This window comes from Carlito syrichta, unplaced genomic scaffold, assembly GCF_000164805.1.
Source record: "Carlito syrichta isolate Samal-C Ts95f unplaced genomic scaffold, Tarsius_syrichta-2.0.1 Scaffold305253, whole genome shotgun sequence".
In the NCBI taxonomy this organism is placed as follows: Eukaryota; Metazoa; Chordata; class Mammalia; order Primates; family Tarsiidae; genus Carlito; species Carlito syrichta.
Genome location: NW_007249349.1, coordinates 562,847 through 585,169, shown reverse-complemented (window position 1 = coordinate 585,169; position 22,323 = coordinate 562,847). Strand labels below are relative to the sequence as shown.

Genomic DNA, 22,323 nt, shown 5'->3' with positions numbered 1-22,323 from the left:
TGGGTACAAAGGGAAGAGTCAGAGTCCTGGCAGTCCAGGCGGGAAGCACCCTGACCTGGAGGCATCTAGGGAGGAAAGCAGAGGAGTGATGCACTCATGCCATCAGCGATTGCCACGACTTACCATGCTCCACTCTGTGTTAAACCACTTGGCTCCGCAGGGTTTGAGGTGGCAGGATTGCTGGCTGGGGGGCTTCTCCAGGAAAGAACATTCGTAAGGATCCAGAACTTCGAAGGTATCTGTGTTCTTCCGGACACAAATCACTTCCCTCTGCTGTGTCCCGCTCCCACACTCGATGGAACACTGGAGAAAGATGCAAAGAAGGATGGCGTCAGGCGATGGAAAGGAGACCACCACTATGGTCCATCAAGGGACATTATGATGAGAACCACTGATTCTACTGCCCATTCAGGGAGCAGGAACCCATGGGAACCTGGAAAACGTTTCTGCAGAAGCCGCACATGGATTCCAGTTTTCTTAACAGTTTTGTCTCCAGAATGGAGACTGGGTGCCCCAAGCTGTCATACCTTCAGGATGCTCGTTGCTAAGATCACATTGCCTTCTGTGCTTGGTAAGAAATAGCTTAACCCTTAATCCTCCTACACACCTCCCACCCCACAAAAACATACCAGCCAGTTAATTTTTTTTCCTGTCCAGGAGACTTTGACAGCTCTCAGAGGAGATAAAACAATGAACTGGCATTCTGGTTTTGTGTGTTAGTCTCCTAGGGGGTGACTACTGTCACTGAGACAGTCTCCCCAGACCAACACACCTGTGGGTGAAGTGCTGGTTACAATTCTCTGCACACGAAAGCTGAGAAGAAGACCCCAGATCTGGGGAAATGTCCCCTATGGTCAACCTACCGCTCTCCACCGGGAGATCGGCAGGAACTTTGATCATGGAATCCAGTTGTCTTGTTTCCTAATGCGGTGCTGAAGTTTGTACTGTGGGGAAGTACCCACAAACAGGCCAGATTTGGCATATTTTGTTAGTTTATTAAAACAGGATACATATAACAGTTTGTTCATAAATTATCCTGTTTGGTATATGTTACTTTGTAAAATGTTTTTTGTTCATGTTTTGTTTACTCTTTTAAAAAAATCTGAGACAGGGTCTTGCTCTGTCACCCACGCTGGAGTGCAGTAGTGTGATCACAGCATACTATAACCTCCAACACCTGACCCAAAGCAATCCTCCTGCCTCAGTCTCCCAAGTAGCTAGGACTATAGGCACATACCTCCACACCCAGCTAATTTTTTTTTTTGTAGTGATGGGAGTCTCACTGTATTTCCCAAGCTAGTCTTGTATTCCTGTTCTCAAGTGATCCTCCCGCCTTGGCCTCCCAAAGTGCTAGAATTTTAGGTGTGCCCAGCCTGGTTAACTCTTAATACTTTTTGATTAAATAATTTAAAGCTGTTATCTATATACTCTTGTAGACTTTAAAGAATCTTCTGCTTTTATGAAAAGCCTGTAACAATGTCTATGGTTAAAACTCCTAACATTAGCTTTGTAAGCCACAGAAGCAAATAAAAACAAGGGGAAAGAAAAACAGCTCTCTACGAAAAAAAATCAGAAAACTCCCAAACTGACAAATGATGAGTTAGTCGCATGGGCATTCAGGAGCGAGGCCATCACCGTCCGTGGTTTGGGCTTTGTGTTTTCTTTATTGTTATCTTCACAGCATCTAAAAAACGACAAGACTTTCTTGTCTGATTTTTTCATTTTCTTCCCTGTTGGTTAATGTTCTGATTTGGAGTATATTCCTGTTTTTTCCTTTTCTTTCAAGGGTTGCAGGTGACAGAAAGATCCAAGACAGGAGAGGAGCAGGGGTGGCAGGCGGAGGTCCAGCCCCTCCCGCAGGAGGAAGGAGGACGTGCCGGTGGTGGGTAGGACACTGGACTGAAGTCAGGGGACATGGAAGATGAGGTGGGTGCGGTGGCTCATGCCTGTAATCTCAACCCTTTGGGAGGGTGAGGCAGGTGGTCACTTGAGCCCAGGAGTTTAAGACCAGTCTGGGCAACATAGTGAGACCTTGTCTCTACAAAAAAAATTTAAAAATTAGCTGGGCATGGTGGTGGGCACCTGTAGTTCCAGCTACTTGGAAGACGGAGGCAGAAGCGTCGCCTAAGCCCAGCAGGTTGAGCCTTCAGTGGCTGTGATCATGCCACCACACACCAGCCTGAGCAACAGAGTGAGACTCCAACTCAAAAAAAAAAAAAAGAAGAAACTAGTCTTGTCCAGACAGTGTCACTAAATAGCTCTGTCTTTGGCCAAGATGCTGCACTTCCCCAGGTCTCTGCTATCTCACCTGTAAAGCGAGGGTCTTGGAAACAAGACCCAAAAGATCCCTCAAGGCTATGAGATCTGCATCTGTACTGAGTGTTTGGTAGAACAGCAGGTGGCAAACCTTCATCAAAATCTGACATCCTCTTCTGCTATTTTTGGAAAGTTCTTGAAGAGATTAAGTAATGAAGGGAGAATGAGCGAGCACATGTCTCAGTCTTCACCTACAGTAAATGCTCAGAAATGATAGAATGGGTGTCTGGGAACAAGTGAATGAATGTGTGTGTGTGTATGTGTGTGTGTGTGTGTGTGTGTGTGCATGGGGGGGGTTGTGTATGCCATAGCATTCGAAAACAAGACAGGGCGCTCATCCTTGGTGGACCAGAAATTATGGGGAATCTTTGAATGGTAGAAGTAAGGTCAGGTGCTGCAGGCCAGATTTGCGGTGGATGTGACAATGGGAGGGAGGCCTCGGGACAATAAATGACCACTGAGTTACTGACCAGGAGCAGCCGGGCTTACCTGACCATGTCAAGGCAGAGAAAGTGGTGTGCTGCCTGCCCCTACCAGAAGCATTCATGTTGAAAGGCAAAATGAAGTCTTTTAAAGATATTCTAGGCTCAGAAAACTCAACACTACAAATCCTATTTTGAAAGACTTATTGAGTTATGGTCTAACAAAATGAAAAAGAACCAGGAAGAAGACATGGGATATAAAAGCAGAGATTGGCAGGCCGGGCTCAGTGGCTCAGCTTGTAATCTCAGCACTTTGGGAGGCTGAGGCGAGTGGATTGCCTGAGCCCGTGGATTCAAGATCAGTCCAGGCAACTTGGTGAGACCTTATCTTTACAACAAAATAAAATTAAAAAATAGCCGAGCATGTTGGAGAGTGTATGTAGTTCTGGTTACTTGGAAGGTTGAGGCGGAAGGATCACCGGAACCCAGCAGGTTGATGCTGGGATGGCTGTGAGTGTGCATGCCACTGCACTCTATCCTAAGCGAAGGAGTGAGACTCCAACTCAAAAAAAAGAAAAAGCAGAGGTTGGCAAAGACACCAGTAAAATATATGATTACCGTCAGATACCAATATTTCCCTTGGGGATGATAAAAATGTGCTGGAATTTGACGGGGCTGATGATTGTAAGTCTTTGTGAATATACTAAAAACCACCAAATTGTATACTTCAAAAGGATGAATTTTATGGTATGGTAATTATATTTAAATAAAAACATAACAATTGGTGGGGGGGAGAAAGTTATCTTAAATTTAATCAGGCTTAGCACAGTGGCTCAAGCCTGTAATCCCAGCACTGTGGGAGGTCAAGGTGAAAGGATTGCCTGAGCCCGTGAGTTTGAGACCAGTCTGGGCAAGATGGTGAGATCTCATCTCTACAATAAAATTTTAAAAATTAGCCAGGCTTGGTAGTGTGCACCTGTAATTCCAGCTACCTGGAAGGCTCAGGCAGAAAGATCACTGGAGCCCAGCAAGTTGACACTGAGGTGGCTTGAGCATGCCACTGCACTTCAGCATGGGTGACACAGTGAGACTCCAACACAAAAAAAAGAAAAAGAAAAAAATTTAATCAGTGTTTTCTATAAAATTAATTAACATGAATATGGAGCAAAATCTAGATGATCTCAACATATTTTTGATATTGTAGATTGTGAGAGTGGAGATAAAGAAAAGATAAAGGCTTCTTTTTACGTTTAGGAGAGGATGTAGTTACTGATAATTTGACACTGATAAAAACATAAAAGTTTAAAACACTGTGCTAAAAATTGGAGTTATCACTAGAAGAATAAAAATAGAATTTATAACTTCCAAAATGTTAGAGGGAAAAAAATGGAATAGGAAAACCTGACTAATATAAATGTGAGAAAAGGGAAGAGGAAAGGAACAAGAAAGCATGACAATAGAAAACACACAATAAGATGGTAGGGAAAAGTCCAAATATATACGTGATTACAATAAATATAAATGGTTACAATTTAACTCTTAAAATACAAAGACTTATGGATTGGATAAAAACAAAGACAAAAATGGTCCTGCATACATAATATATACCTTAAACATACATAGAAAGTTTGAAAATTAAGAAATTAACAAAGATATACCAGGTGAAAATCAACAATGAGAAATCAGATGGAGTACTGCAAATGTCAGCTAAAACATATGTAGGAAAACATAGAAGACAAAAATTAATATCTAATAGGGATAATCTTCCACTGAGAAGTGATGGCAATTATTTATGTTTGTGTGCCTAAAGAAATCCTGCAGTGGTACTTTGGTGGATTCTTGATCCATGAGAATGAAAATATCTGCTCAGATGTCAGTGAGAATAAATGTGATTCAGACCCTCAGGCAGACATGGCTGCTCTTGCTGACTAGAGACTATGACAAACTCCCCAGAACTAAGACAATGGAAGATTGAAGTATACCCATAATTGACAGAGAAGAAGGGAAAATATGAGGTCTCACCATGTTGCCCAGACTGGTCTCAAACTCATGGGCTCAGGCAATCCTTTCACCTCGACCTCCCAAAGTGCTGGGATTACAGGTTTGAGCCCCTGTGCCAAGCCTGATTAAATTTAAAATAACTTTCTCTCCCCCACCAAAGGTTATGTTTTTATTTAAATATAATTACCATACCATAAAATTCATCCTTTTGAAGTACACAATTTGGTGGTTTTTAGTATATTCACAAAGTTTTACAACCATAAAACTTTGTGAATAAACGATAGACTTGGCAGAATACCTTATGAACAAGAGTTGGGCTACTTTGCTTCCAGAGTAGAAAAAGACTCCCTAAACTTGATACACTCCTAGTAAGGTTCCAGGGATCTGGGGAGCAGCAGAAAATGAATATCTTCCTTTCTTGGTTGAGTTAGAAAGACTCTAAAACCAAAAACTCCTTGGTCTTTGCTTCTCTCTGGACTTGGGTCTCATTTTTTTAAGCTGGCAATGGGGCACACGTCTCAGTATGACTCCTGCTAGCACCTGACCTCACAACATCCTAGTGAGTCTCTTCCCTAAAGCCCAAATGAAAAGTCCCAGGGAAGAAGTCTGTTTGGCTCAGTCTGGGCTGCATGTTCACCTGTGGGTCACATGTCTTCCCCTGGACTAATATTGTGACAAGGCAGGGGGATTGTTCAGAATACCAACTCTCATTCAAATCATGTGGTTGGAAGGAGCATTTATTTTTATATTCTGAAATCAGTAAGTGTTTAAAACTTACCTTTTAAGAAACAAGTATGCTCTGTTTCATTTTCTTTGGGGATAATGTCAAATTCTCAGGGCAGGGAGTTGTTAGTAGGTTTCAATGTCCTTACAAATCCCAAACCGAAACCTGGTTCCCATTCCAATGTGTTCTGATTCTTTTGGACAACAGGGCAATTCATCCCTTGATTCTAATCTTAGCAGAGATAAAGGCTGCTTTCACCAGGATTCATACCACTCTTAGGTCTCTGAGCTTAGGTCTAACATCAGTAAAAATGGGCCATGACTCTTGGTCCCTCCTCTACTTCTGAGAATGGCTGCCATGTGAGTTCAATTGTACTGGTTATTGTCACATGTGTGACTGTCATGAAAAGATAACACTATTTCACCAAGGACCTTTCCCATTGCCTAAGTTTCCATGGACATTTTGTATGGTTGGTGTCCCATAGACAGTCACCACTGAATCCCATTATTTCGGGGGTTTAGGTCCTGGGTGCTTTTCTACCCTTAATGAGATAGGAACAGCTTGGCAGAAAAAAGTTAATAAACACAGAGAGAAGAGAACAAATATTTATTAACTACTTCCCACATCCCAAGCAATGGGTAACCCCCTTTATGTCCAGCATCTTAGAAAAATCTCATAACAACTGGTATCATTATCCTCATATTCAGATGAAGAAAGAGAAGTTAAATTACTCACTTCAGGCCAGAAAACTAATGAAAAGTAAAGCTGAGATCAGTTACCAAATGTGCCTAATTTTGATATTCACCAGAATAACATTGGAAGTACATGAATTCTCTTTCTTTCTGAATTCTCTATATTTTATAGGTTGTATTATAAAAACATTACAGGAAATTCTAAAAGAAAACATTTCCCCATGCTTTTGACATTAAGAAAAAGTTGTATCCTGAAATGGTTGAGCTCATTGGGTTTGTACAGTTTTATCCTGTTTTTCATAATACCACAGGCATGTGTCAAATCTTCCTAGTGACCACGGTCATTGTTACATAATATTTAACTGAGTTATAATATACCATAATATCCCTAACCATCCTGCTGTCATGAACATCTCCATTGAAAAGGCTTTTTTTCCCTTGCTAATTATTTCCTTAAAATGAATCCCCAGGAATCGGGTGACTGGGTTAAGGCAAATGAACACTTTTATAGTTTTTGACTTTTACTGCCAAATTGCTTTCCAAAGGGCTTGTATCAGTTTACAAGGACAAGGCAGTTCATTTTTTTCAGGGTCTGTTTTTAAAGCTACTTAAAAGAAGTAAGAGTCTATATGGAGCCAGAGGTCCTGATAATGTGTAAATCACCAGTAGCCAAAAACTCCTTGGAGAACCAGCCAACACTGGGAACCAAATGCTACGTGGCTCAAGAACTGAAGTTTGAATGGTAATCATAGCAGGAATGCCCACATTTTCTTAGGAGGCTCACATTCAATTTTGGAACAGTGAGGGGAAAAATTAATTAATCAATTAGTTAAGTTACTTTATTAAAGTGTTCAGTACGATCTATTCTATATAATGAACAACTTCAATTTTTATAATTTCTGCTTCTGACACTGCCAAATACAGACAAAATTGGCTTTATCCACAGTGATAAAAATAGCAGCAGCAGTTACCATTTATTGAGTTTATTGTATGTCAGGCACTGTGATACATACTTTATGTATGCTATTTCATTTCTTCTAAAAATAACCTCATAAGGTGCTGTCATCGCCAACATTTTATAGACAAGGACACCATAAGATCACAAGCTTCCCGAGGGCAGGGATATTTACTCAGTTCACTAATGTATCCCAAGTGCTTAGACAGGGATATAGCAGGTGCTCAGTGAACACTGTTGACTTAGACTCCAAGTGGCTTCTCCAGGGTCATGGGTTAGCCAGTGGCACAGCCAGGACTCAAACCCGGTATATCTGACCTGAAGTCCTGGTTCCTAACCGCTCTGCTATGCTGCCTCTTGCCAGGGACAGACAGATGCACCCATTTCTGGACACTCACCTGACTCCAGCTCCCAGCAAACCACTCCACCTTGCCAGTGCAGGGCCCGTTGTCACACGGGGTGGCCTCCGCCGGCCGGTTGTTCCCACAACCCTCCAGAGGCAGGCTGCTGACGTGGTTGGTCATGCACACTACCGAGCGTGTCCGCACTCCGGCCCCACACTCTGCCGAGCACTGCGAGACAGGAGGTGGCACATTAGAGAGGGGCCCTGCAGGTTCTGAAGCCAGTTTTGAGTGGTGCAAAGGATGAAATGCTTCATTTCCCTACCATCTCTTTGCCCTAGAAATAAGACAACTTCTCATGCACAGCCTACTCCATTATGGGATACCAGTATGGTGACTCCCTCTCAGATTTTCTGGGGCTTCTTTCCATATTCCAAGAATCCCATCCTACAGCTGCAAACAATATACTTATACTTGTCAGACTACCTTTCCCAGATTTTGCTTTCAAAAATATATTCAGCAGAAGAATAAGTGCATAGAAACTTGGGACCGGGGCGGTGGCTCACACCTGTAATCCCAATACTTTGGGAGGTGAAGGTGGGAGGATTGCTTGAGTCCAGGAGTTTGAGACCAGCCTGGACAACACAGAGAGACCTCTACACAAATTCAAAAAATTAGTCAGGCGTGGTGGTGCATGCCTGTGGTTCCAGCTACTTGGGAGGCTGAGGAAAGAGAATCACTTGAGCCCAGGGGTTTGAGGCCGTGGTGAGCCATGACTTCCAGTCTGGGCAACAAAGTGAGACCCCAACTCAAAACAAAAATGAAAGCACTCAGCCACATGTCTATCTGCCAAGTCCGGGCTGGGCTGAGAAAGGAGGGGGGGAACTAGAGTCTGTTACCTCAACATTACTGCCTGCTATTAAGGCAAATGGTTCTAGCCCCTGAAGGTCACAGCCATGAGAGTTCTGGGAGGCAGCTTAGTAGAACCAGACATGTCAGTGTTGATGTCCCCCACCCCAGTTGTGTAACTGAGGCAAGTGACCAGCCCTCTCAGTTTGGCATGCGCATCTGGATCACTGACTAGGAACACATTCCTGGCAAGATTCCAGATTCTGAATAGGTGCTTTACAGACAACAGGTGCTCAATAAATGGTGGGAGGGGTTTTAAAGGATCAACTCTTACATTCCTACGCAAAGACAGAGAAACAGAGGTTCATGGAGTAAACTCTTCATTTAAAGCCAAATAAATGTTAAACATGATTTCTCCACTGCAGTCACTCTCTACCCTCACCCAGAGCATAGTAAAAACTTTGTTCCTGAGTCATATCCACAAGCTCATATTTTCGCTTTGTCTTGGAATACTTCAGAATGTTGCCTTATTTTGCTTCTTATGCTATATTGTCAAACATCTTCTGGTCATCCTCATCTGGCTGTCCCACTGATGTATTGAATCCAATGTGTCCTCACCACCATTACGATTCCTCCTCCTGATTTTCTGACTTATGTTCAAGTTTCTACTTGAACTCAAAGGCTGATGGTTCCTCTGCCTTCTTGCTTCCAACATCTAGACAACCACTGGGTCACGGAGATGTTGGTCTAGCCACTTTCTCTAGTGTCTAGTGTGCCTTGTCCCTTTCCACCTCATGGTTGCAGCGCCAACATGCTTCCCCTGGACTATGGTCATGGCTTCTTGATCAGCCACCCTGGCTTTCCTAGTGCATGGGGTTTCCATGCTGCAAATTTCCTCTGATGCCAACCCGTTCCTAGCCAAATTCACATATGGACTTCCTCAACTAGCATGAAAGGATCCTGTAATATGGCTTCCATCAACCCCTTCTTCTAGACAAGTTTCCCACTCTCTGTCCTGCACACCACATGCTGGACAGACTCAGAGTGGCCACTACTCCCTGGCCACACAAAAGGCTTACAGAACCCTCACCCATGCGGTTCCTCTGCCTGGAATGCTCTTTTCCTTTACTCAGCACATCAGAATTCTTTACGGGTTCCACTCCAATGCCATCTCCTCTGTGAAGACTTTCGTGATTGCCTAACTCAGGACGTTCTTTCTCAGAATCCTCGTGGTGCTCTATATCCTGCTTGCTTCCTCCATATTATCATTATGTGTCATATTTTTTAAAAAATTGAAGTAGACTTGGTGAGAGCAGGGACTATTGAATCTTTTTTTGAGTTGTGGTCTCACTCTGTCACCCAGGCTGGAGTGTGGTGACACAACCACCACAATCATGGCTCACAGCAGTCTCGATCTCCTGGGCTCAGGTGATCTTCCCACCTCAGCCTCCTGAGTAGCTGGGACTACAGGCATGTACTACCATGTCTGGCTAATTTTTTGACTTTTTGTAGAGATGAGGTTTCACTATGTTACCCAGGCTGGTCTGGAACTCGTGGGCTCAAGAAATCTACCCATCTCAGCCTCCCAAAATGTTGGGATTACAGGTATGAGCCACTGCACCTGGCTTACTGAATCATCTTTAATTCCTTCTCAGGTCAGTAATTCCACAAATATCACTTGAATAAATGAATATGGCCTCGGGCCCTCCTTTGTTCATTTCTCCTATCTGTATCTTACAATCCTAGAAGTGGCCCTTTAGCACATGACCAAAGTCCATTCCAAGGGCTTCTGGGTCTTCTCTTAAAAACAGAGTGAATGTTTGAATTCTACCAATATTATCATTTTAGAAAATAAATAAAATCAATAGATTTTTTTTTTTGAGTTGGAGTCTCACTCCATCACCCAGACTGGAGTGCAGTGGCCGTTCCTGGCCACCGCAGTCTCGAACTGCTGGGGCTCTGGCAATCCTTCTGCCTCAGCCTTCCAAGTAGCTGGAACTACAGGCGTGCGCTACCATGCCCGGTTAATTTTTGATTTATTGTAGAGATGAGGTCTTGCCAAGTTGCCCAGGCGGGTCTCAAACCCATGGGCTCAGAATCCACTCACCTCAGCCTCCCAATGCGCAAGACTACAGGCTGAGCCACCGAGCCCGGCTATCAATAGAGTTTTAAATAAAATTTGAGAAAAGAAAAAAAACCCCTTACAACCCTGTTTCCTTATCAAAATTTCCATTTTTGTTTTTGGATGCTGCTGTCCAGTCTTGTAAGATCAAAGCCCAGTATGAGTAGTGAAACATCTGCAATACCACTTATGAGCTGGGTCTGACTCCCAGAGCAAAGGGCTTGAGGGGACCTAGAACACGCTGAAAGGGCAAAGCTAAAATGGAGTTTCTCTGTTCCTCTTGAGTAGGCTTAGCTGAGTGCATACACGGCAATCATCCTTCACTAGAAGAACAACCAGTTTCCCAGAACCCCGGGGAGTCTCATTCTGCTTGATCTCAAGACTTTAAGACACACATCTTTGTTCCAAGAATTTGCCTTCCAGCAACAGACCCAGCCCTTTGATCATGTGGCTGAGCACCCTTGAGGGACCACCCATCCTTCTGCTATCAGAGATACAAAGAAACAGACCATCATTATGGCACCAGCCCCTGTGCTATCCCACCCAAGAATGTTTGCCTGTGCTATCCCACCCAAGAATGTTTGTAAACCCCCAGTCTCATAGGGGCTGCACTACTTTTGGTGTCTGGCTCCTTCTCCATTCTTTGGGGAAATGAATCAACTTATTTTCTGACCTTCTTTCTGTGCAAATCTTTGCTTTACCCACATCACCGACCTAACATATACTGCCTCAAAATATGCTGCTTTGATCTACTGATTATTTTGAGCTGATGGTGACTGAGATGAGGAAGGGCTCTCTGTCTACTCCCTTTCTGCTTTTAAGCAGGGCATACATTTTCCAAGAGAAAGGTGCCCTCTCAGTACCAGGAAGAACATAACACTCTTATCACCAGAGATGAGGAGCAGACTCTGAGATGAATCTGCTCAAATAAACCTTAATGAAATAACCCTTATGCTCTTTTAGTTTCCCCCACATATTTCCTAGTCACCTTCTCACAATTTACTGACCCTAGAAGCCCAGCCCCTTTCCTTTGGCTAGTCACTTCTTCACAAAATATTGCCCTTTGTTAAAGTGGTATAGAAGCTCTCTAATATAACTGCTTCTTTGGGGTTTTTACTTCTTTCCTAAAGAAGCTTGCTGTGTTAAAAATATTAACATCAGATAAAACTTGCATGCTTTTCTCCTGTTACTCTTTTATCAGTTTAGCTCACAGGCTGCAGCCAGGAAAATCTGTAGAGGACAAATATTTCCTCCCCACCAGATTTACACATACTTTTCATGACTTTTGCTCTATTTTCATTGTTATTAGAAACCAGTCCCTTAGTTTAAAAATCCTTTGTTACAATAATTGGAATATTCTAGGCTAAAAGGTTTTTGTTTCTTTGTTTCAGCCAAGTATGATCTGGTCTTTCTGACTTTAAAACTCAAGATACTTAGATTGTCTTGTAAAGAACACAAGGTAAATCTAATCCCAGTCACCTTTGTGTTTCAAACCCTAAGCATATTTCTTTCCAGGTAATTTCCATATGATACACTAACTTAATTTTCTGCTTTCCAAAACAAGCAATGCACACGCATCTGGGAAAGTCTCTCCCTAGTCCCATGTGCTTAATATAAAAGAAGAATGTTAAGGACCATGCCAGTGTCCAATGAAGAACGTACATGGATGAGGCTCATAGAAGAGTTTCCCTTTATTACACCAACAGCAGAAAAAGCACAACATGTGTAAACTTGAAAGGAGCTACCCACACAGGATGGGTCCAGGAAGCCTGGTAGCAGACACAGGGGAAGGAGGAGACCCTACCAGGTGGCAGGGAATAACCTTCAAAGGGAGGTCCCCAAACACACCCACTCATTGTCCCTAAAGAATGTTCCTAAAAGAAGGATCAGATCTGCTTCGGTAGTCAGAAACGGCCCTGACTCCTCATTGAACTTCGGGCTGGCCAAAGCACAGAAACACGTGGGATTCCTAAGCAACCCTCTGGCGAGGGCCGCCTTCTCACTCCAGCAACAGTTAAACGCTGAACTTGGCTCAATTGGTCCCCGAGGGACTATAAGGCTCTCATGACTATTCTTGAACTTCAGTTTTATGCATTATTTTCTGTAATTTAAATAATCCAAGATTTTTTTTTTCTTGGAAAACTTCCTTAGAAATTAGGTGTTACGAAACTGTGACTGGTGGACTTTATAAAAATTTTTTTTTTTTACTTTTGTGTTGAAAAATTATACATATTTTTTCCCATCATTGATATGTAAAACTAAAAAGCAAATGATGCTTACCTCTGATAAAGGCCACCCTCAATTAAAAGTAGCTGGAAAGATGTTTCTAAGGTGAGTCATTAAGCCAGAAAAATTTTATAGTCCTACAAGTTTAAGAAAATATTCAGATTGGGGTTACAACTTCAATTCATTTAGGTAGAGATTAATTAATTTTAAAGTGGGCAATAGGATACACTCTGTATTCTCAAGCGTTTGCAAACTTTAATTGTCTTTGGTGTCTCTGTCTCTCTCTCTTGAGCTCATTGAATCAGAAGCTGCAACTCATTCACTCCTGGCATGTAGCAGTTGCTCCATATGTGTTTATTCCCAGTGACAAAAAGTTGCGTGGTTCAGATGAAAGCTTAACAGGGCTGATTTTTATACAAAGCAACTACTGAAATGTGGAAAGTTGCCATCAGCTGGTCATTCCAAGGCCTGAAACTTTTGTAAGACCAACTGGTGGACTAAAGGCCCCTGGAGGCATGGAACTTAAGAATGAAGTAGTCCACAGGAAACTCTTCCCTCTGTGCCAGCCTCACCCCAGTCATAGTTGCAAGTGCGTTATCCCTGAATGCTCACTCAGCAATGTTACATCGAGGAGACTCAGGCTCAGAGGGTCAGCATCTTGTTCAAGGTCAAATGAGAAATAAATGTTGGCCATGGACATGATACCAATGCCAACGAGCTTTTCTTAAACTCAACAGGACTCCCTTCCCATTCATCTATTCTAAGGTAAGCATGAACATTTAGGAATAATGATCTGTTCTGAGGATGGATAAGGCAAAAATTGTTTGCTTACATCACAACACCAATCTCCCATGATTTAAAACACGTTTTCTAAAAAGAACAAACAAGTTCTCTGAACAGTAGAATAAAAGGCTCATTCTTCACTCTATAGTTTTAAGCTAAGTTAGATCTGGCAATAACCTGTGTTAAAATACAAAGCAAATGTACACGAAGGGAAAATTGATAAGTCACGATTAGAGGAGAAATAGCTAATGTGGAAATATTTGGGAAATTTACATGAGATGTTCACTGTTCTAAATAAATATGGGAGGCAACAGAGGGATGAACCACTGCAATTATTTTCCCCCATACGGTTGTTTTTTTTTCTGTGAGTGTTGTGTTCTGAGCCGTGTCTTTTTCAGAGAGTGGCAGATGTAGAGAGATGGAATTTTTAAACTCTGAAGAATCACTGCAATAAGATGATTATAAAAGCGCTCTCAGTTGTTGGTTGGGAGACTCTAAATGGAAATAATCTTCCTGGGGAGAAATTAACTAAAATGTGTTAAGAGTTCTAAAAGCATTCACAACATTTTTTCATAATTTCACACAATCCTACTTCCTAAACATTATTTTAGAGACATAAAAAAAGGTGCACATAAAGATTTATATACAGGGGCATTTACTGAATATTCTTTTAAATATCCTATTTAAAATAGTAAAAGAAATCAGGAAAAACCCCAAATATTTTAAAAGAGGGGATTGGTTTAATTATAATAGTCTTATAATAGCTTGTTGTTATTATTTTTTAAATGTTGTAAAGGTTTTAATACCATGAAAATGTTTATAATATGTAAGTGAAAAGAGAAAGTGACCAAGTTACACACACATTATGATTTACATCCTCCAAATGTGTAAGAGGAAGGTCAGGCATGGCAGTTCACGTCTGTAATCCTAGCACTTCGGGAAGCTGAGTTGAGAGATTTGCTTGAGCCCAGGGGTTTGAGGTCAGCTTAGGCAACATAGTGAGACCTAGTCTCTACCAAAAAAAAAAAAAAAAAGAAATTTAGCAGGCGTGGGCATGCATCTGATTCCCAGCTACTAGGAAGGCTGTGATGAAAGGATCACCTGAGCTCGGAAGGTCAAGGCAGCAATGAGGTGTCATTGTGCCACTGCCCTCCAGTCTAAATGACTGAGGGAAATCCTGACTAAAAAAAAAATTATATATATATATAAAAATATGTATAATTTTATATATACATATTATATGAAGAAAAGTTAGGAATATCCACTATGCAGGAGTACAAAAAAGTTTGGTTGTATAGCTTTAAAAAATCTCAAATTATTACCTTTTACTGAAGAGATTTGGGGCATACTTGTCTGATTTGTTCATATTTTACTGAAGCGATTTGGGGCATACTTGTCTGATTTTTTTCATATTTTAAAAAATAATAGCATGTTACTTTATAGTCCGAAAAAAATTATTCAAAAATCATCTTTCCAATATAAAAATGAAAGCCTGGCATCATTCATTTTACCCATTTCCTTATACACTAAATTCACCAAGTTTACCATGCGCACAAATATGTCATTTAGAAACTAAAGCATGAGATAAGCATCCGTGAAAAGAACCAGGGGTTTTAGCCTGGAGAGGTGGGAGGGGTCCCCTAATGGCTGCAGGGTTGCCACGTAAGGAACGGATGCTCAGACTTTCTATGGGATAGTGGGAGTAAGCAAGAAAAAGCACTGTGGTTCAATGCCAAAGGAAACCTCCTGACACTTTGAGCAGTACAAGAAATAGATGTGATTTTCTGGACATGCCGTGAACATCTGATGAAGGGTTGGGACAAGAGCCGGATGACCAGGTGACCTGTGTCAGCGACCCTGCAGAGGATGCCTCATGCTGGCAGGGAGGCTGACCAATGACTTCACAAACACCTCCTCCCTCTGTTTCCACAAGGCTACCAGCTGATGTTGGGGTTGGAAGGCTTGGAAAGTCTAAGTCAATGGCCGCCTTGAGGTCAGCATCGCTTTCCATGCTTCCCTTGTGTTAGAGCCTCCCAGATAGCCAGCTTGGTGCCCATTACAGTCTACCCCAGGGACTGGGGCTCAGTCAGCTGCTCACCCTAGGAGTTCAGTGTTTGCACCAAGGACTCTCTACATGGGATTCTCCAGGCCAAAGAGCAAGGGCTGTATGCCATGAGGCAGGGGAAGCCACAGGAAGACAAATCACTAGATGAGAGTCTCCAGGGCGATCGCAGGAACTGGAGTGAAGGCTGCGTTTGCTGGTCTGTCCCTCCTTTCTTTCTGGATGTGGATTATTATGGTGATGACAGGGAAAAAATTAAGGGGCGTCTTACAATCTGGAGGGAGAGAAGACCTTTGTGAGCACTTGAAATACTCAACAACCAGAGCATGGTGGGCTCTGGCCAGTCAGAAGGATGTAGACCAATTGGAGCCAACCAACATGGTGGTATGGGGTATATTACTGACTAATATCCCCAGACCATGTGAAAGTGTCCTTCGTTGAGTCTGCGATATGGCTCTGCTGTTTCCATGATGCTGCGACTGGGGCTGGGGGCAGGTTATATCATGTCTCCTAAGATGTGGCAACTTGGTTGGGCTCCTCTGTCTTCTTTATGGCCTCATTACTGAGTGTGTGGTGCTTGAACCAGTGAACTCAGAGCCCCTTGGGAGCCCATTATCCCTGGCCCCATCCTGCACCTGCTGACTCTGAACTTGCACTTGAACAAAGGTTCCCAGGTACTATGTAGACACGGGATTCTGATTTTAAAAATTGGCCTAGTTGAGAAGGCAGCTGCTGACCCAGGTCAGAGATGGCCACTCATGTCCTCATCCCAGGGAGATACCCAAGCTCTCCTGGAAGACCCTGGACTTAGACGTAGCTCGTGCAATGACCGGTGTGGTTGCCCCAAGCAGAACACTCTGCTAGCCTCTCCCCCTGCCTGTCATCCACAGCTTCCACAAGAAAGGGTAGCAAATTCATAGGCTCCTTTGTCCCTTCCTCTCCCCTGTCCCAAGGTATGTTCTTTAATTTTGCTTAGTGCTTTTTTCCCTAAAACTTCTTTTTAAAATTTTTTAGTTCTAGAGATGAAGTCTTGTTATGTCCAGGATGGTCTCGAACTCTTGGCCTCAAGTGATCCTCCTGCCTCAGCCTCCCAAAGTGCTGAGATTACAGGAATGAGCCACTGTGCCTGGCCTCAATCTTTCTTTTATTTTTATTGTGGCAAAATATATATTGCATAAAATTTAGCATTTCAACCACTTTCAAGCATCCACCTTAGTGACATTAAGCACATTCACACTGTTGGGCAACCATCACCACCATCCATCTCCAGAATCTCTTTCTCAGAAACATCCTAGTTTTGCCTTTGAGAGATGGAAGCAGCCTATTTCTCTTGCAAGTGGTAAGTGATGGGCTAATAGCTCACTACATATGCCTTTGGGATATTCCTGGACAGCTGACCTCTGAGCCCCCAAGAGAGGTCAGGTTACTGGGGAGGGGAATAGGGTAAGAAGTGTTTTGAGTTATTAGGAAGCAGGGAAGAGGTCTGCCTTTGCTGAGTGTCTATTAAATGCCAGGATCTCACAAAATGTATGAAAGACGCCATGTAATTATTCACTTCATTTAGTGTTTCATGAAGTCACGATCACGTGGAGTGGGAAGGAGAATGACACCAGTTTTTTTCTCACCCCTTTCTCAGTCTTGGAGCCCCCACCCCCTTTAAGACTAGAAAGCCCATGGAGGTTCATCTCTGGGCCTTTTCCCCAAGTCAGAAATCAGCCTTGAGTTCTAAGCCAGTGATCCGTCGCTGTGTGGTTTGGGGGTGCCCTGGCAGGCCCGGGCCCGGCTCTTCCCTGGCGTCATGCTCACCCTTTCACTCCACTCAGTGAGGAACCAGCCCTTGGCACAGGGCCCCATGTCGCAGTTCTCAATGTCGTTTGGCCGGAGCTTCATGTTGCATTCGTCATCATCCACCATGTCCCCCAGGTTGCTCACGCACTTCACGTCGCGAGTCCTCTGTCCCACGCCACAGGGCACCGAGCACTGAAATACAGCAAGCCCACATCAGGGGAATGGACAGCTTTTGCTCCGAGGGACATCTGCCAGGATGGCACCCTCATCCCGTGCTGCCTGAGCAGATGACCGTGATGAGGCCCCTGTGTTGCCGGGTCCCCATCCGAGCCCCAGAAAAGTCACAGCCCTTTTCTCTAAGACCTTATACGCCTTGCCCACTCTCTTTTTCTGGGCTGCCATTTCTTTCTTTTTTTAAAGTTGAGGACTTACTGTTACCCAGGATGGAGTGCAGTAACATGATAATGGCTCACCAAAGCCTCTCGACTTCCTGGGCTCAGGCAAGCCTTCTGCCTCAGCCTCCCAAGCAGCTAGAACTACAGGTGTATACCACCACACCTGGCTGATTTTTGATTTTTGTAGAGATGAGGTCTCACTATGTTGCCTAGGCTGGTCTTAGACTCCTGGGTTCAAGAGGTCCTCCTGCCTCAGTCTCCCAAAGTGTTGGGCATGAACCACCACACCCAGCTCATTTTTTTCCTCTGTAAAATGGGAGGGTGAGATTGGAAGGAGTTGACTCTTCTAGCAGTTGTCAACCTTCACTCCACCACAACATGTGAAATAGATGAGGCCCATGTGCCCAGGGTCCTTTGGGCTCCCCCATCAAGTTGGCCGTGGGTGACGCACACAAGCCTGAACTCTGTTGAACAACTGGCATATCCTGTAGCTTGCAAAAATGGCTATCCAGAACCCTAAGGCATGGGTTCCCTCCCAGGAAACTCAGGGCCACCCATCTCAGGTCTTTGGGGAAGGTAAAGGGGAGGTGGATCTTGGAGAGGGAACTCAGAGTGGGCCGCCTGCCTGCATACCGAGGTCCAGTCTGTCCGGATCTGCCACTCGCTGCAGATCTTCAGCTGGCAGGTGCTGGTGGTCTCAGGCTTTTCCAGGTGCTGGCAGCGGTAGGGCTGCACTGTCAGGCTGCGGTTGGCATACACTTGGCGGCACAGGACCTGGCGGTGCTGCATGCCCAGGCCGCAGGTCTTGCTGCACTCAGACCACTCCCCGATGTCCCAGCTAGTTCAGGAGCAAGAATGAGAGTGAGAGACACCGTCAGTTAACAGGAAAGGAGAGTGGGCCCAGCCAGTGTGCACAGTCATGATGGGTGGCCTTTGACTGCAGCACTACTTAAAAGACTGCCGAAGTGCCATCAGACTCTTTAAAGCAGGAGTTCCCAACCCCTGGACCATGGAGTGGTACCGGTCCGTCACCTTTTAGAAACTGGGCTGCACAACAAGAGGTGAGTGGCAGGCAGCTCCCCATCGCTCGCATTACTGACTGAGCTCCGCTCCTGTCAGATCAGCGGCGGCAATGGATTCCCATGGAAACACGAACTCTATTGTGAACTGTGCATGCGAGGGATCTAGGTCGCATGCTCCTTATGAGAGTCTAATGCCTGATGATTTCCCCCCACCCTGTCCGTGAAAAAACCAGTCCCTGATGCCAAAAAGTTCGGGGACTACTGCCTTAAAGGAAGGCAAGTCTGTATGATGTGCTGTTTACCAGTGACCAGGACCCAGATCCTATAAAAAGTTAGAGAAAACTGAGAAGGGACAAATGATTTTAATCTACAAAAAACAAAACAAAACCAAACCTCCAAAGGTTAGTTTTATTGCCCTGCAGAACATGAACCCGCTCTGGAACTAACTTAGAAATTTTATCCCAGAAGTCTTTGTTTTATGTGGACGATTTCCACATGAGTTTCATGCACCTTCCTCTGCACTGCTGCTCTGTTAAATGTAAGATGTCAGCTTATGCTCATGATGATTTGGATGAGAATTGTATTTTTATTACTCTGAGAATTAGGTTTTGACCCTTTTAGGGCCCATATCCCTTTGTTCTTCTAATGTCCTATTTATCACTGAATAACCAGTTCAAGACCTCTCCTGGACACCACTCCTGACCTCTGGGGGCCGATGGTTTTGTGGCTTCTAAGACCCATCTTCTCTGTGCACAGCTCACCAATGATACCAACTATACTGGATTCTCATTCTTTGCTTTCCCCCTTATTTTCCTGGCCAGGCTAAAACCCAGTTGCTTTAATTTTTCAAAGGGTGGGCTTCCTGGGGGTGTGCCAACTTGCTAAAGGCTAACAGCTCCAGAGTTCAGTCCAAAAGACAGGTATGCTCGCTAAACAGGCTGCATTTTCTGAATGTGATTTAGGTCTCGTGTTTCTAAATCACATTCAGATCGACTTAAAAACTAGGTCGTATCTTCTAGTAAGGTCCTATACACAGGCACTTGGAAGTGACCTGGGCACAGGTAACCTGAGCAGAGAGGCCATCTTACAAGGCTGGGCAGGGGAAGAGGTTGCAGGGCTCCTCTTCAGGAGTTGGCTTCATGCTGGAGTCACAGTAGCTCTCAGGGGCCTCTTCATGAGTGTTTCTGTGCACACAGCGGAAGATGGGGTACTGGGACCCTGCAATGACAGGAGAGCTTCTGAAGGACAGTCCCACATCCTGGAAAGCTGGGCTAGGGTGGGGATGCCCGGAGATTAGGGTGCTGATGAAGAGAAGGCACAGAAGGGTGAGGACGACATTCACATACCCCCCCCCCACACACACTTTCACTCCTTCATTTGGGGGTTAAATACACCCACCTTCTACAGGCTCTGCAAGGAACGATGGGGAGCAAAGAAGACTCAGACACATTTCCAGCCCTCAGAGGAACCAATCATCTATTTGTGGACACGTTTGAATGTGTTCCAAGGGAGACACAAACTATCTTCACAATAGTTCAAGGTTTACAAAAGGGCATTGCTAGGCAGAGAAGGGATGATAAAATGAAAAGCAGTGATTTTTCTAAGCTTCTCTGGAGGCATCCAAGAGAAAGTATCCTGGAGGGGTCAAGCTTCATCATAGAGAAGGGTTGGTTTTGCATATATGTGTGCACAGAGGTTTTGGAGGGAGGGGGCTGCCTAGGTCGCTAAGCTGGAATAAAAGTAACTACCTGATAAACTGACCTGCTATACTAGGTACATTTAAGAGACAGGTTGAAGCAGAGAAGTAAGAGATTCAAAAAGGGCAGAAAGTGGCCTGGAGGGGTGGCTCACACTTGTAGTCCCAGCACTGTTGGGAGGCTGAGGTGGAAAGATTGCTTGAGCTCAGGAGTTTGAGACCAGCCTGGGCAACATAGTGAGACCCTGTATCTACAAAAAGAGACCCTGTATCTACAAAAAGAAAAAAAAATTTAGCCAGGCATGGTGGTACACACCCTTAGTCCCAGCTACTTGGGAGGCTGAAGTGGAAGGATCACTGAGCCCAGGAGGTCAAGGCTGCTGTGAGCTGTGATCGTGACAGTGCATTCTAGCCTGGGTGACAGTGTGAGACCCTAGCTCAAAAAAAAAAAAAAAAAAAAAAAAAAAAGGCAGAAGAGCAGCTGCTTTCTTCCTGGGGAAAGCATTTCGCACGTTGTTCTAATAAAGTACCGATCTAATGGTGTTTCTGTGTTTGAGTATTACTGCTTCCCATGAGACAGGAGCTTCTTTCTCAGGGACAGGGTAGTTCTTGTTCATCTCTGTTAGACCAGTACCTAGCAGTGTAGCAGATGCCCGGTAAAAGTTTGTTGAAAGAATAATTATCAGAGGTCTAATCCTTGTTTGTATTATTTTGCTTAAAAAAACTCCCTCATTGCCTCGGGGTTTATGTTTAAAATACACTTCTTAGTTTCATTGGTTTAATAGCAATACATCTATTTTCTTATTTCATTTTTTTTGAGTCGGAGTCTCACTCTGCTGCCCAGGTTGGACTGCAGTGGCCTGCTTACAGCCACCCCAGCATCGAGCCGCTGGACTCTGGCGATAATTCCACCTCAGCCTTCCAAGTAGCCAGAACTACAGGAGCGCAGTACCATACCCAGCTCATTTTTGATTTTATAGAGACAAGGTCTCGCCATGTTTTCAGGACTGGTCTTGAACTTGCGGGCTCAGGCAATCCACTTGCCTCAGCCTCCCAAAGTACTGGGATTACAGACTGAGTTGCCGAGCCCAGCCACCATACATCTATTTTTGATAAAAAACCAGAATGTGTTAAGTGGAATTTCTAGCTCTCAAATTGAGGAGGAGGGGAGCCAATTCAATTTTGCTTTCGTCTCTCTGCTGCCACCTGGTGGCAACCCCTAGGTATTGCTAATGGAGGTTTATGTCAAGACGTGTACCCACTGTGCTGTCTGGATCAAACATCTGAAGATGCTTCTTCAGAAATAACTGTCTTCCCCACAGTCTAGGCTAATGCACAATTCTTGCTGGAAAGAACGGTGTAATTTATTTTATAACTTTGTCTTATCTCTGTTGCTAATTGGTCAGGCACTAATATTTTCTGAACCTCCAACTTGTTACAATTGTAATTTAATGAGAGGGATAACTTTAACCTAAACGTCTCAATATTTCATCAGCCACAGAAGTGTTTCAGTGGTTCTTCAAACTGATCTTGTGTGACACACTGAGCCGAGGGCACCAAGCAATCTGATAGTTTATAAGACAATTTTGAATCTGAAATGATCGTTTGTGTAAATTACTCTGGCAGTAAACATTTACAGTGTAGCTATAACTTGAGACCATTATTTAAAATAATGTTTCAATTAAGCATAATTACTGGCTGAGCAAAAGGCAGCACTGGCTGTAAAATTAATGGGAAGCAAAAACTTTTGTGGAATTAAAGTCTGCTCAGCTACAGATCTCCTTCTATTAAGTAGAAGGGATTTTTAATTAAATTCAATGAACATTAAACACATTGTGCTGAGTTACAAACATGAATAAGACACAGTCCACAGCTTGCAGTGTACCCAACTGGGACTGAGCTATTAAGGGATTAAGTAAAGATTTTATT

At 43.8% G+C, this 22,323-nt stretch overlaps 1 protein-coding gene across 1 annotated transcript in view; it reads right to left on the bottom strand.

Moving 5' to 3' along the window:
- The window catches only part of THSD4 (thrombospondin type 1 domain containing 4), a 215,628-nt gene that overhangs the window by 1,164 nt on the left and 192,141 nt on the right, over nucleotides 1–22,323 (bottom strand). The window contains exons 6-10 of the mRNA XM_008061449.1: nucleotides 19,787–19,916; nucleotides 18,310–18,514; nucleotides 17,300–17,473; nucleotides 7,509–7,682; nucleotides 124–303 (exon numbers count right to left, since the gene is read on the bottom strand). Coding sequence (XP_008059640.1) covers nucleotides 124–303; nucleotides 7,509–7,682; nucleotides 17,300–17,473; nucleotides 18,310–18,514; nucleotides 19,787–19,916 — 863 coding nt within the window. The remainder of the gene's footprint in view (nucleotides 1–123; nucleotides 304–7,508; nucleotides 7,683–17,299; nucleotides 17,474–18,309; nucleotides 18,515–19,786; nucleotides 19,917–22,323) is intronic.